This window comes from Fundulus heteroclitus, chromosome 12 (genome assembly GCF_011125445.2).
Source record: "Fundulus heteroclitus isolate FHET01 chromosome 12, MU-UCD_Fhet_4.1, whole genome shotgun sequence".
Classification (NCBI taxonomy): Eukaryota; Metazoa; Chordata; class Actinopteri; order Cyprinodontiformes; family Fundulidae; genus Fundulus; species Fundulus heteroclitus.
In genome coordinates, this window is record NC_046372.1 from 41392386 (window position 1) to 41406740 (window position 14355).

The 14355-nt window shown below is 45.2% G+C and overlaps 1 protein-coding gene across 1 annotated transcript in view; it reads left to right on the forward strand.

Annotated features, from left to right (window-relative positions):
- Nucleotides 1–14355, forward strand: part of LOC105936275 (sema domain, immunoglobulin domain (Ig), transmembrane domain (TM) and short cytoplasmic domain, (semaphorin) 4C) — a gene marked incomplete in the record, with an annotated part of 144596 nt that overhangs the window by 121906 nt on the left and 8335 nt on the right. The window contains 5 exon segments of the mRNA XM_036144615.1: nt 3389–3564; nt 8508–8652; nt 9046–9259; nt 12755–12870; nt 13783–13940. Coding sequence (XP_036000508.1) covers nt 3389–3564; nt 8508–8652; nt 9046–9259; nt 12755–12870; nt 13783–13940 — 809 coding nt within the window.

The following is a 14355-nucleotide window of genomic DNA, read 5'->3' on the forward strand; positions in this document are numbered from 1 at the left end:
TGGTGGAGACATACCAGCTTCGCGCTTGATGGAAGAAAAAAAAAAGCCAAGACTTACATCCAACGGAGAATCTGTGGCAAGACTTGAAAAGTAATATTCACAAGGACTCACCATCCATTGAGACTGAGGTTGAGCTTTTTTTTTTTTTTAAGCGGGAAAAAATTCATGCCACGTCGTTTCAGAAATGCAAAGCTGGAAGAGACATACTCCAAAAGCCTTGTAATTGCAATGAAAGGTCACAGAAAGTTGACTTCAGGTGATTGAATTCATATGAACTCTACAATATTTCAGAATAATATTTTTTAACTTGGAAAAAAATATATAATTTCCTTCCACTTCATAGTCATGCATCCCTTTAATCACAATAAAGGTTGTTGTTACATGAGAAAGTGTGAAAATCCCAATGGGTTTGAATACTTTTGCCAAAGAGGAACTACACACTCAGTCTTATGTCTTCTGCAGTAAAATCGCCGAAAAATAAGTACAGTGGAGATCGCAGTTTATCAATAGAAAGGAAAATAGAAATGACCGGTATTAGAACTGAGGTTCTGAATGATTTATTTTAACCTTAGCCAGCAAGAACAACAGAATCATAGCTCATTGTCAACTTACTTATATCGGTCTACGCAGAGACAATTACACTGACTTAGACATATCTGCTAATTAATTATTCATTTTCCAAACAAATGGCCTCATTAGGAAAACTAATTAGTTTTGATACTGCACAGTCGTTACGGCCACACATCAGAAGTGACTTTTCTTCCCTTTGCACAGATGAGCGTAATTATTTGAGCAATATTCTTCTTCAACGTATTTCTAAAGAAAAACGTGCACTTTAATGCTTGCATTGTGGTGTTCGGAGACACAAGCAGCTGTTTCACACATGATGTTTCCTGGTCGCTTATTACAGCTGTTGCAGCAGCGCGGCGTCTGTGTGTTCTGTGCGCTGTACTATTTGCGCCTTTACAGTCCTGTTTCACGTCGTCCGCAAGTCTCGGGGGGATAATGAGAGTTGTAGCGATTCACCAAATTGGCCTCCTTGGAGCACAAAGAAGAATACAATACGGCACCACCTGCCCACACATTTACTGTTTAAACGGGCGTTATTATTTTTGCTTCTGTTCGTCCTTCTTATCAGACTTCAATATCCGAGGGTCACAATGAACTTAAAAGCCTTTACGTGCAATTACAAGAGTTCAGTCAGCTCGGGCAAATTGAACAGATTTACTACTGAGCAGATAAAGAGGGAGAATCAAGATGATATTTGTCTTTGATGGGGTGAAGGGGAGGCTAATGAAATGCGATATAAGAAAGCGCTAGATGAAAGAACTGAGAGCTTAAAGAGCATCACCGGGTTGAAAAATTGACTTGAGCACAATCATTTGTAGTCTTATATTTCTGAGTTGAGCGCTACGAAAAGATAGTTTCTCTATAGAGAGTATAAACCGTAGTGTTTTAGAGTATCGGACCACATTCATGCTTTGTAAACGTTGCGCCTTCTTTCTCCTTTATTGACTTTGCTAATTTACCATAGCCAGGCGTTTCGATTCCTCTTGAGCTACTCGTGTGTCCAAACAATATGCAGGACATCTGGGTTTGATGCGATGGACCGACACGATGCAGTGCACAGCTGTGAAGGGGCTGGTCAATGGCACACGACTGGCGAGACGGTTTACAAATAAAAGTCTGAAAATTGTGCATTAGAAGGGAGAGCCAGCGCATCACAGGGCTACTCTGAACCCCTAAGTAAAACCCAGCGCAACGAACCGCCTTCAGAAGTCACTTAATTAGTACACAAAGTCTTCATCTGCGCGTGGTTTAATCTCAGCTGTAAATCCAGCTGTTCTGAGAAGGCCTCGGAGGTTTGCGAGTGAACACTGGTGGACAGACTTACCCGAACCCATCGAGAAGACCAAGGAACACAGGAGACACGTCAGGCATGAAGCTGTAGAGCGGGTTAGATTATAACACAATATCCTAAGCTCAAGTCATCTCACAGAGCTCAGCTCCATCATCTGAAAATGGAGAGCGTACAAACTAGACACCTACAAACCTACCAAGACATGGCCGTCCACACAAACTGCTAGGATGGCCATGGAGGGCATTAATGAAAGGAGCCCCAGTGAGGCCCACGGGTAACTCTGGAGGAGCTGCAGAGATCCACGGTGCAAGTGGGGGAATCTGTTGAAAGGATAGCTGCGTACAAAGCGCTATAATTAGTGTGGAGGTTTTAAAAGAAGAAAGCTCATTTAAAAAAATCCTATTTACAGTTTTCCGGATGTAATGGATGGTCACATGCAAAACACTGTGTGCACATTACTTTTAGGGACTGCTGCAAAGGTTGTTGTTTTTTTAACTTGACTGCATTGCATTATAATTAGGATCAAAAAGGGATGTGCAGAGTTTACTTTAGATCTGTCTGTAAGCTTATATTAAATTAAATGTATATTTCTGTACTGCATATCATTTGAATGTGTTGGCCTTGAGACAACATTTCTTGTTAATCCGTGCTATATGAATGGAATTTAATGAAACTGAATTGCATTGGTGAAAAAGTAACAGCCCATATCAACGTAAAAACACCATCCCGTCTGTGAAACATCGTGGTGGCAGCATCATGCTGTGGGGAGACGTTTCTTCAGCCAGAATAGGGGAAGCTGAGCTGATTCAAGAAAACCCAGGAGGAAATTGTTTGGAGGGTGCAAAAGACTTGAGAATAGGGTGGAAGTTTATCTTCCAGCAGGACAAGGACCCTAAAACCACCATCAGTGGCACTAAGGAATGCTTAGATCAAATCATTAAATCATGTGTTAGAATGGCCCAGTCAAAGTTCACACCTAAATCCAATTTAGAGTCTGAGTTGAAATGTGATGTTCAGAGACACTCCCCATCCAACCTGACTGAGCTAGAGCTGTTTTCTAAAGTTGAATTAGAAAATAATTCTGCCTCTGGGTGAGCAAAAGCTGGTAGAGACATACCCCAAAACACCTGCAGGCGTGAAGGCGTTGGAAGACGCTTCTACGAAGTATTAAGCCAGGGGGCTGAATACAAATGCACGCCACACTTTTCTAAAAAAAAAAAATTAAAAATTGAGGAATGTTGAAGAAAGGTTTCTGGTTGCAGCATGACAAAAATATAAAAACAGCTCTATGAATACTTTTGCACGGCGAAGGACATACAGACTGTTGATGATGCAAATGTGCATTTGGAAAGCAGCCAGCAAAAGTTGCATTGGGGACTCGGATTTGTTAAAAGTCAGCTTTAGCATGGACAACATCTGGCGTAAAGTTGAGTTCTCTGACATTCTGTCCTTTAGGCCCAGGATAAGTGAGCTATGGGTATAGGTTTAGACAAAGAGGTTGCTCAGATCTCCTCTGTCCTCTTTCAGGGGGATCTGGGTGGTACCAGGACCCTGCAGAAGAAGTGGACCACCTTCCAAAAAGCCCGCCTGGAGTGCTCCCTCCCGGAGCGCCACGTCTCCTTCAACAACCTGCGGGCCGTCTTCACCCTGCCAGGGCAGGACTGGCGGGGAACGACCTTCTACGGCATCTTTCACGCTCAGTGGTGAGTCTGAAAAGAGGGCTGTCTGAGACACGCAACAAGGGCTGGAAATGTATTGGAGCATTTTTAGAATCAGCGCGAGTTAATTACCACATTAGTGATCTGCTGCCACTTGCCAACATGTCAGAGCCCGTACTCTTAATGAAATCACTGAGCAGCGAGTCACTCTGATAAGATGGCTCCTCTGATGTACTTTCTGTGATTAGGTATTTACAGCGTAATTGGGGGGCTTTAATTCAAGTTATTACAGTTACAAATGTGAGCCATTTAGAGTGCACACAATTCAAAGCGTCCTTGGATATGTTTTATTGCTTTTATTAGCGACTGAATGTCACACAGATTTAATGGGGTTTTAAATGGCAAAAATCTATTTTCTCTAGAGAAGCATTGACTTGACCTTGAAAGGCTTTGCGGCGCGATTGTTACTCGGACCACACACCGTTCCTGCCAATGCTTGTTGGCTCCACAAAGAGAAACGTGGAAAAGCTCAAGAACAGTTTCATCTTTTATTGCAGAAGCATAACCTGCACAGAAACCGAGTCTGTTCAATCCAACATGTAGTCAGGGCTAGAAACATCTCATGTTAAGAAGTAATTGTTTTAATGAACTCACAGATGGCACAACTGTCGGTTCCCCTAACAGTCTCCCAAATCTTACTGTTAGAAAGCACAGAGGGTCATCTTGGGGGGTCACAGAGTCTCCATGACAACCATTAGATGCTGTCTCCATGCCAACAGTTTGTTTGGGAGTGATACCAGAAGAAAGCCGCCGCTTTTCTGTCCGAGCATCACCAACATCAAGATGTGGAGTCTGTTAAGCCGTACTGGGACTGTACCCAAGATTGAGCTTTATGGCAACAGATACTCTAGATCGGTTTAGCGTGAAACAAAAGCTGGACATGTGGAAATTTACTTCATTCCCACTGTTAAAGCTATAGTTGGTAATCCTGTTCAGAAACACTTTTTATTATGCTGGGTAAAATTGTCCTTCTATTCTGAAAGTAGTGAATACGTTATGTGTTCAGAAAAGGAGGTTCAGAAATTCATTCTCTGTGGGAGCTGCAGGCCTTTAAAAACTCTGACCAAAACCTGCTCTTCGCACCTAAGGGCAGGAATTTGTCAGAGTTTTGTTCCTGCTCTCAACCCCCTCTGTCCCTCAAATTCCAGGGGTCACTTTATCTATTGGCTACGCGCTCATGTAACGCCAATGTGGGTGCAGGGTCCTTGTTAGTTTCCGCTTTCTGGCTGCCCATGCGCACTTGTTGTGTTTATGTATCCGGTTAGCTTAGCGGTTAGCTTCGGTGTTAGCCGTTCATTGTAGCTCCGCTGCTCTCACCGTATACTTTGAACACGGCTGAGAGTTGCAAGACCACATTCATGTTTATGAGAAGAGGAAAGCCTCAGTAGAAAGAAACAAGACCAGAGTGGGTTTGGGAGATTTTTTTCATGTTGTGGGTTACATCCACTACCAGCTTCTTAATAATGAAAACAAAAATGTGTGCTTAACAGGGTTTGGCTTGAATGCTCAGATTTCAGCTGTTGGCTAAAACCTGTTGATAGGAATCATGGTGTTGACTGTACTCTATGTTTGAAGGACTTCAAGCTTGGTAAGCTGTGAGTGTAAACAACTGGAATCTCATGCCAGAATGCATTAAAACTTGCTGCTTTGATGAAATCAGTGCTTGAGCAGAAGATGTTGACGATGTTTGACCTCTTGTCCAAAAGGCTTCTTTGTGTCCACACTTTCAGCTGTGGACCGATTGACCTTAGGTTACACCAATACTTTGTCGCCTGCCTTCTTTGGTCCATTTTAAGTAAATCCTGGCCGCTGTAGAAGCAATGGAACATCCAATATTAATTCATGTATGACGCGCATTTAAAAAAGGAGCGAGTTTGTCCAAAGTCCTGTATAAAAAAATAATATGAATAAGAGATAACACCAAGACATTAAACAGATATTAAAATACTTATAAAATAAAATGGAGACATTAAAAAGAGAAACGCACAAAATCTTTTTTTTTTTTTTTAAAGTTGTGTTTTGAAAATAGGCAGGAGGCAAAGATGCCTGTTTAATATTTAAACACAAAGCTGGTTGGCTGATCTAAGGACCTGAGAAGGCTGGAGTAAATCTCAGAGGCATAGAGGAGCAGGACCTTTTAGGCATTTATAAGCCAACATGAGAATTTTAAAATGAACTCTAGGATGCACATGAAGCCAACGAAGGGAGGATAGGGTAGGTGAGACGTGCTCATGTCTGTGTGTAGCAGGCAAAAGACGGGCAGCAGCATTCTGAACAAGCTGAAGACGTGAACGGGATGCTCGACTGACACCAGCACTGCAGCAGTCAAGACCAGTTGAGATCAAGGCGGGTATCATTCTCTCCAAGTGACTTGGAGAGAATGATACCCGCCTCTGTTGTTTTTCAGTTACGCAGCACATGAGCTTAGAGCTTCTCCTCACATCCCCTCCCCTTTTTTTCATCTTTGGCGTCAGCCTTAAAGGGAACCGCCCATTGTTAGCAACCCAGTCCCATTTTACCTCTCAGTAGTCATAATGTTAAGACTGCTCTGTGTGCAACAAAGCTGTTTTTTCATTATAACTAAAAGATATCATTTAATATATAGCTAGAAATAGATGTAGTGTAAGCATCAACACCCAGCTGCCATATTCTTCTGGAAGCGAAAATCCATCATATCCATGGTCATATTCAGAGAATTTATAAGACATGATGAATACATCCTCCTCTGTGCTTTTTAGTGGACTTTTTTAATTTTATAATGTGTTGTAACCGCTTAGATATCAGTTTGTAAAGACTGGAAATGTTTTGACCAACCGCATTGCATCAATGCGGCGCATCAGCTTTTGCTTATCAGCCTGGTCAGGGGGTTTTATTTGGGAGGAAAGTTTGAGATGGTCTCTGTCTCCAGGCGGGAGCCTTTGAAGTGAGCCTTTTGTATTCTCCAGTAAGAGATCTCATATCACAAACGGAGCTAGCTTTGAACCTCCAGCTTTGTTTCCTCTTTCAGGGTTCCTCCAGCTGCTGAAAAGCTTAATCCCCTTTTCTCTGCAGGACTCACCGAGGATACCTTATAGCTGCCTGGCTTTAATAGAGATGACATTAAGATAATGTGACATTATGGAAATAATGTCTGAGTTGGAGTCAGAAGGTCACCGTAGAGCCTCTTTGTTTAACTCATTAGGAATTTGACGCCGTCGTTGGGGTTTGACGTTAGAAAATCCGCGGCTCTTTGTTCCGTCTTGACATTGCTGCACTTCCCCCCGCTGGATGCATCCCCTGATATGAGTTTATGAAAACAGCATTTACTTGTCTGGTTGCAGCTTCTTGAAAGCACAGCAGCGTGCAATCCATTTTTTTTTCAGCTAAATTCAGAACCATGTACGTCAATAAGCGTTTCCAACAAAAAAAAAAAAAAAACAGCAGGAGGCTGAAAATTGTGACTTTGCCATTCCCTGAGTACAAGTACAAAACGTTTTGTTTTTTTGTAACTGTATTGCCTGCTATCTGCTTCTGAGTGACTCGGTTTGGGAACTGAATAATGAAAGAAGAGAAACTCATAGCTGGGGATGAGGATGGAAATCAGATGGCAGGTGTTGATGGGCACGAGTGGGATTTAATCTACCTGGACATCCGTCAACAACCACTTTTAGTCCCACTTGATTTTTGAGATGTGTTGGTAAAAAAAAAAAAAAAAAGCACATCTGCAGGCACAGTCTAAGCCCAATCAGTTGTGCTTCCCCACAAAAAAGGAAAACATATCAATATGACTAATCATTGCAGGTCTTTGAACACAAATGACTCAGCGCCCCCCCCCCCCATGCAATCTAGCCACTTTTTCATATTTTAATTTTATTACTTTCCAACCACAAACATCAGCATATTTATTTATATGTTTTTTTAATATGATGCTTGGCTTTCAAAATCATTAGCAAATAAAAATCTGAAAACTCTTGTCTTGGATTTGGATTCAGCCCCCCTGAGTCGAGGCTGTTTAGAACCAATTTTTACGTTTTTTTAACTTATGTCTCTGCTGGCTTTGCACATCCAAAGTTTTTGCTGCTGTTTTTTTTTTTTTTTGTTTGTTTGTTTGCAAAGTAGCCCAGGCTCAGTAAGATTAGGTGGAGAACATCTGTGAACAGCAGTTTTCAAGTTTTTAGCTCTGAACTTGCACTTGGCTGTTCTAACACATAAAATGGCTTTTGTATAAACTACTCCATTGTTGACCGTTCCAAAGTGGATAGCCCCTTCTGGGTTGAGGGTCAGTCTCTGCTTCAAGCGAGTATCTTGGTGTCTTATTCGCTAGTGATCGTAGGATGGAACGAGAGATGGACGGAGAGATTAGAACCGCATATGCAGTAGTGCGGGCGATGCTCTGGCCTGTTGTGGTGAAGAAAGAGCTGAGCCAAAAAGCAAAGCTCTCGATTTAGGGGTCCTTCTACGTTCCTACCCTCACCCGTGGTCATGAGGTATGGACCATGAATGAGACCCCAGACACAAGCGGTCGAAATTAGATTCCTTCGGAGAGCAGCCAGGTTCAGAGATAGGATGAGGAGCATTTTGGGACGATGGATTGAACAGTGCTCTGTGAGGTGTTCAGATTTCTGGATATTGTTTCTAACCTAGATAAGTGGCTTCTGAAGCATCGTGTTGCACTGGATTCTATCAGAGTAAAGGGAATGAATACAAATGCACTCCATACGCTTTAGCAATTTATATGTCGGTTGCAAGGAGATTGTTTAAAAGCTTTTAAATGATCTTTTTTCTCGTGCATTCCATGCACTTGACATGCCAGTGACAGCTGCATTTCACTTTATTTTCACATACTCCATCACGCTTAGCATGTGTCGAGCGTTTGGCAGACAGATAATTCATCCGTCACTTCTCCCCGCCACACATCACCGACTCCCTTCTTCTCGCCCGTGTTTCAGGGGCGACGTGGACGTGTCCGCCGTGTGCCAGTACCAGATCGCTGATGTGAAGAAGGTGTTCGAGGGCTCCTACAAGGAGTACAGGGAGGCGTCCCAGAGATGGGGGCGATACACCGGCACCGTCCCCAGCCCCCGGCCCGGATCGGTAGGAAATTCTCCATATGGCACATGCAATGTTTGACAAACTGCAGAGTCCAGGAGGAAGGAGGCAGAAAAATAGTGTGAGGGCAGAAGTGATGGGGAAGCAATGAGGGAGGGAGGGGGAGACAAAGAAACAGGGGATCTAGAGAAGTGTGGAGGTGGAAAACAGTTGAAGCTGGCACATCACAAAAAGCTCAGGGCATAATGGTCCAGGACAGAAAGGAAGGGAGGTAATGGAGCAAAGGAGGGAAGGCAGGGCAGTCACCTTCCAAGCCAACTAACCATGCCAACCTGTGCCTGCGCCAGCTGAGAAGTCTCCTTTCCTTCGTTCTCTCCTCCGTTCTTTCTCCTGCTCCATTTCCCTCTCCCGTCTCTCCATCCTCTCCCTGTACTGCAGTGCATAACTAACTCAGACAGGGAGAACGGCTACAACAGCTCTCTGCAGCTGCCTGACGCCACCCTCAACTTTGCCAAGAAACACCCACTGATGGAGGACAAAGCTCTGGGTCGCCCCCTGCTGCTGGCCAAGGGCGTTAACTTCACCAAGCTGGCGGTGGACCGGGTCAGCGGCCTGGACCAGCGGGCGTACAACATGCTCTTCATCGGCACAGGTACGAGTCACACGATCACCTCTGTTCTCTGGGAAAACATTGCTTTGTGGCGAAGTCCGAACTCCGGGAGCGCTCTGTGAAGCACATTAGTCTTCAAGTGACATTTCAGCTCGGAGGCTTCTTCAGAACTGCAGACCACTACAGGAGATCCTTCCTTCCCACAGCTCTGACCATATGGAATGACTCTTTAAAGAAACTGCAAGACTTCCTACTTCTAACTTCCCTTTAAGGTTTTTGAACTGAGTAAAAAAAAGGGGGGTTGGTTTAACAGGCCTGTATACTTTTGCATGCAAAACTCTTGTTTTTTCCATCCCACTTAGCAGTTAGCCACTACTTTGTCTCACAGGAAATCCCAACAAAAAAAAAAAAGAGCGTTTCAGTCGCCTTCGGTAACAAAACGGGAAAAATCGTCTGAGGCGTAGGTATACATGTACAAGGCACCGTGCCTGAAAGATTTGCTCGTCGGACGGCGAAAACTTTAAATCAGGCTTTCAGGTTAGAACGCGACTTAAATTCATCATCTCAGGTTCAACGTTTAACACTGAGGCCTTTTGACGTGTGTTTGATGAGGGCTATATCTGCAGGCATGCTGATTAAAAAAAAAAGAAAAAAGAAAGTAATCTCAAACTGCAAATCGTCTCGATCCTTGCAGTGCGGCGCCACCCAAGAGAACGTCCCGTTTTTCCATCATTGCAATAACGTTAAATCTTCTCTATTATCTGTTGTACGCGGATGATACAAGCTTGGGGGGGGGGGGGGGGGGGAAGCTGGAGTTTTCTGTTTGCTCGTTGTATCTTATGTTTTATGTGGGTCTTGTGACGAAGAGCCGTGTTTGTAATGTCACAATCAGTGTGTGTGTGTGTGTGTGTGTGTTAGTGTGTGTTGCGGGGCGCTCCCCACAGCGTTTGGTTAAAGAGGTAAGAGCTCACAGGCTGTGGCAGCAGGCGGAGACAGCCACTGGAATTAGGTGCGGTGGCACACAAACAACGTGCCATCTGGCCAGACTTCAGCTGGCTTTCAATTAAGGCCTTCGTTTTGCATGCGGAGAAACACCTCCACGCATCAAGGGAAACGTCTTACCTACGTGCGACTTAATTAATATCTCCGGTCAGCAGGAATGGGGGTTGGTGGGGGGGGGTTGGGGGGCACATATGCTCGCGCCTCATTTTGGGTCTGCTCAGAAATCGGCTCGTCCTCCCACAGCCTTAATCCCGCATAACACAGGTCCCGGCAGTGGATTCCAGGGAGCGGGGATTCAAACGCAGGCCGTCTCGTGAATGAGGAGAGGCTCCACTGCTTGGCATTCAGATCGGCGCGCGGGCAGAGACGGTGCCACGACAGCGGAGCCCAGGCCAAACCGGACAGGCGCACGCACGCCCCTGCTGCACCCGCGCACACACACACAGGTGCACACGCTACCCCCACGCCGAGCCATGCGCTCCCCCCCCCTCCCGGGGGGCACATACCCTAAAAGGGCCCCTGGCAGGCGCGCATTCATCATGCCGGTTGGGCTGCTGGCGTGATTAGCTGTGAGCTGCGGCACGGCGACAGCTGATGTGAAAAGAGAGCGAGGAGAGAAACAGGGAGAGATTGTCCAGACTGTTTACTGTGAACAAAAAAAAAAAAAACTGTGTGCAGGATTGAGGGATTAGCCGACAGCGTTCCCTGACATGGCGAGGGGCCCGTGTGATGATACGCCTGCTGCTGTCTGCGCCGCTGCGCGCACGGACGTGTTTTGCTCCTCGCAGGCCTCCCTTCTGCTGGGCAGGGGCGTTTTTTCGTATTTTGCGTGACGCAGATTTCGGCACGCGGGACCGTTTCAGACGGAGACGCGCATCAAGGTCACCCCGGCAGCTGTGCCGGAGACACTCTTCACCGGCCGGCGGACGGGAACGGGTTTCACAGCGGCCCCGTCTGAAAGGAGCTCAGAGACTTCCCTTTTCCTCCAGCTCCAGCTCCCCCGCGCGTCACGTCTCTCCGATAGCGCCGACCTCCAGAGTGCTAAACGGGAGCAGCGATGCTAATCCTTTAAAAATCGTCTTCAAATAGGCGGCTGCCGAGGAGCTCAGAGAAGGAGCTGGACGTCCCCCGCAGCAGCTAACCGCTACAGTTTAGAAAGCTCTGCAGAAAACTCGATGACACTGCTTAGGTGTACTTGACTGCAAGCTGCACATCCGTGAAGCCAGTGTGTGTTTCTCCTCCCTGACACCGTGTTTGTCTGCACTTATTATCTCCTCTCTTTCTTTCTTTCTATTTTTTTATTTTAGCAGATGGAATTATCAACACCCAGTAATGTCAGAGCCTCTCCTTTTCACAAGATCAGTTCTGTGGAGCAAATATGATTAATGCTAAGAGCTTCTTCACCTTGCGGTTAAAAAAAAGGAGCCTTAAACGGGATGTGAATCTGTGCTTTTACATCATTTTAGGCTCTAAATGGAACAGCAAAAGCTCGAGGCTCACGGTGTAATTTCATGAAGGGCCACAAAGTGCGGCAGAAGAGGGGTGGGGGGGGGGGGGGGGGTTCTGCGTATGATCGTACTTCATCATTAATATTTAAATAAATTCCTTTGGAGCTGCAGGTGTAAATTTATTCAGCTATCATTAATATTTAAATAAAAATATTCTGCAGCCACTAGTCTGGGCTATGATCATGAATAGTTAATATGAGTGGTGTTAAGTCATTGATGCATGGGTCAATTTATTGTTAAGAATCATTATTGTACAAATGAACCGCTGTGTTGTCAAAATGTTCCCCGGATTAGACTTATTTCATTGCAGTAGGTGACCCGGGGTTCGGCTCCATTCTGGAAAAAGGATGGATCATTTCCAGTTTGGAGAAGTGTGGGGAGAGACGAGTGCAGAACAGTATTTGTATTTCGGGACTTTGTTCTTATTCTGTTCTTCCCTCTATTCTTCGACTTAACATTTCAGCCTTATTTCCTTCTGTCCATCCTAACTTGCATCTTTCAATCCTTCTTTCCATCCCTATTTCCTTCCTTCTCTTCTTTCTTTCATCTTTCTTTCCATCCTATCCCTTCGTCCTTCATTACATCCTTTCATCCATAATCAGTTCTTGGATTCATTCATCTTTCTTTCTGTGATTTGATTAGTCATTCCTTCCTTCCTTCCTCTTTCTTATCTATATTTCCTTCCTCCTTTTTATCTATACTTCCTTCCTTGCAGCAGTTTTTGTAGGTTTTCTATGCAAAGCCTGAGCTCTATGTTAATGTTTGCAGTAGTGAAACGTTGCGTTTATATTTGGGAACAGAGAACTGTCAGAGTGGAAAAATTGAATTTGGACATGGAAAATGTAGGAACCCTGTGACTCATTTGGCAACAGATTGTCTCAATATTGTGCCATCTTGTATGAAAATATAAGTTTGAATTTAGGTGTTATTGATCTAAAGTTAAATGTTCCGTGAGACGTTTATGTAAGACTTGCCTAAACAGGGCAGAAGCAAATGGAGCTGAGTCTCTTTCCCTGCTGTGTTTCAGCTGAGGGCTGGCTGCAGAGGGTCGTCATCCTGGGCTCTGAGACCCACGTGATCGAGGAGATCCAGCTGTTCGACTCGGCCCAGCCCGTGGACAGCCTGACCATCTCCCACTCCAAGGTAAGAAGACGGCCCGAAGATTTGCTTCAGATATGAATATGAAACTGCATATGAAAACTCTTCAGTCCTTCTTGGCTTGTCAGATGAAAGAACGTATCAGGAGCTGTGTGTGTGCACATCAGAATTACTGCAAAACATCAAAAATAATTATGACTATTAAAACCCTTCTCATCCATTTAGTTCAAAACGGAGGCTGATTTACTAGAAAAGACTAGCTCAGTAATATGTGCTGTCGGGTGTGTGAGGATGTTGGAAAAAGAGCAGATTCACAGCGTTGCTACAGTGCCGTTCTCTAGATCTCTCGGCTTTTTTTGTTGTCTCGTCACGAGCTGATTTGGATTCCTTTTCAGGCTTATCCCTCCGCCTGTGTTGATCTGCTAATAGCCCTTTGTGCCTGGTGCTCGCGATTATAAATTGACTGACATCAGACTTTCAGAAAGGGCGTTTTATCAACCCCGTTTGAGACGGGGGTCTCACCTCATGGAGCCGAGACTCCGCCTGTATAATTACAGTAATTACGCGACATTAACAGAGGAGGGAAGGGAACCTCTGCCACTTCCGCCGAGCCGCCGAGCACGCGTCTCTCCACAGCGGTCCGTCCGCTAATCGATGGGCTTTGGTCGGGGTGTTGGGAGAGCTAAAGCCTACTGCTTATCTCATTAATGCGGGCTTAGCCACGGCCAGACATACTTTATAACGGCTTTTGCAAAAAGGCCGCAAACCAGATTGGATTGGAAGAGGGTCGGAGGGTGTGTGTTATTGTAATTGAGAGTGATTATCCCATTATCTCTTCTAACCCATAACTCTGTCACTCTCCCTTCTTCTCTCTGTTTATCTTTCCTGTTCTTTCTCATCGCTCCCTCTGGATTCTGCTCGCCTCTTCTTGCTTCTTTCTCGCCCGTTTCTTCGTAGAAGTACTTGTACATCGGCTCCCGCTCTGAGGTTCTCCAGCTGCCCTTGGCCAACTGCAGCCGCTATCAGTCTCAGCCTGACTGCCTGCTCGCCAGGGACCCCTACTGCGCTTGGGACAACGAGGGCCGGGCCTGCGTCCGCATCGACCTCCACCGAGGGTGAGACCAGTACCTGTTGGCGGCTCTTTGCTCCATCCGTGTTTGCCAGGGTTTTATCTTTTTTTTGTGGGGGGGGGGAGGGGCTTCCGTAGCAGACTTTGAAGCTAAGCTTAAAGGTTACCAGGTCACATTCTGACTGAAAGTCTGTTTTTATCGGGATGTTGCTTCCATTCACACCTCCAACGCAAGGAGGTGTGAATGGAAGGAAAATGACGTCATTTAATTATGTTTTATTACCATTGTTGTAAAAGTGTGGTACACATTTTGTATTCATTCCCCTGAGTCAGTTCTACATAAAAAAAAAGACTTTTCACTGCATTTACAGCTATTAAAAGCCGCTTATCCCTTCCTGCTGTGAATCCTCCGCCCCAGTCCCAAGTCTTTAGCAGCCTCTGAAAGGTTTTCGCCCAAGATT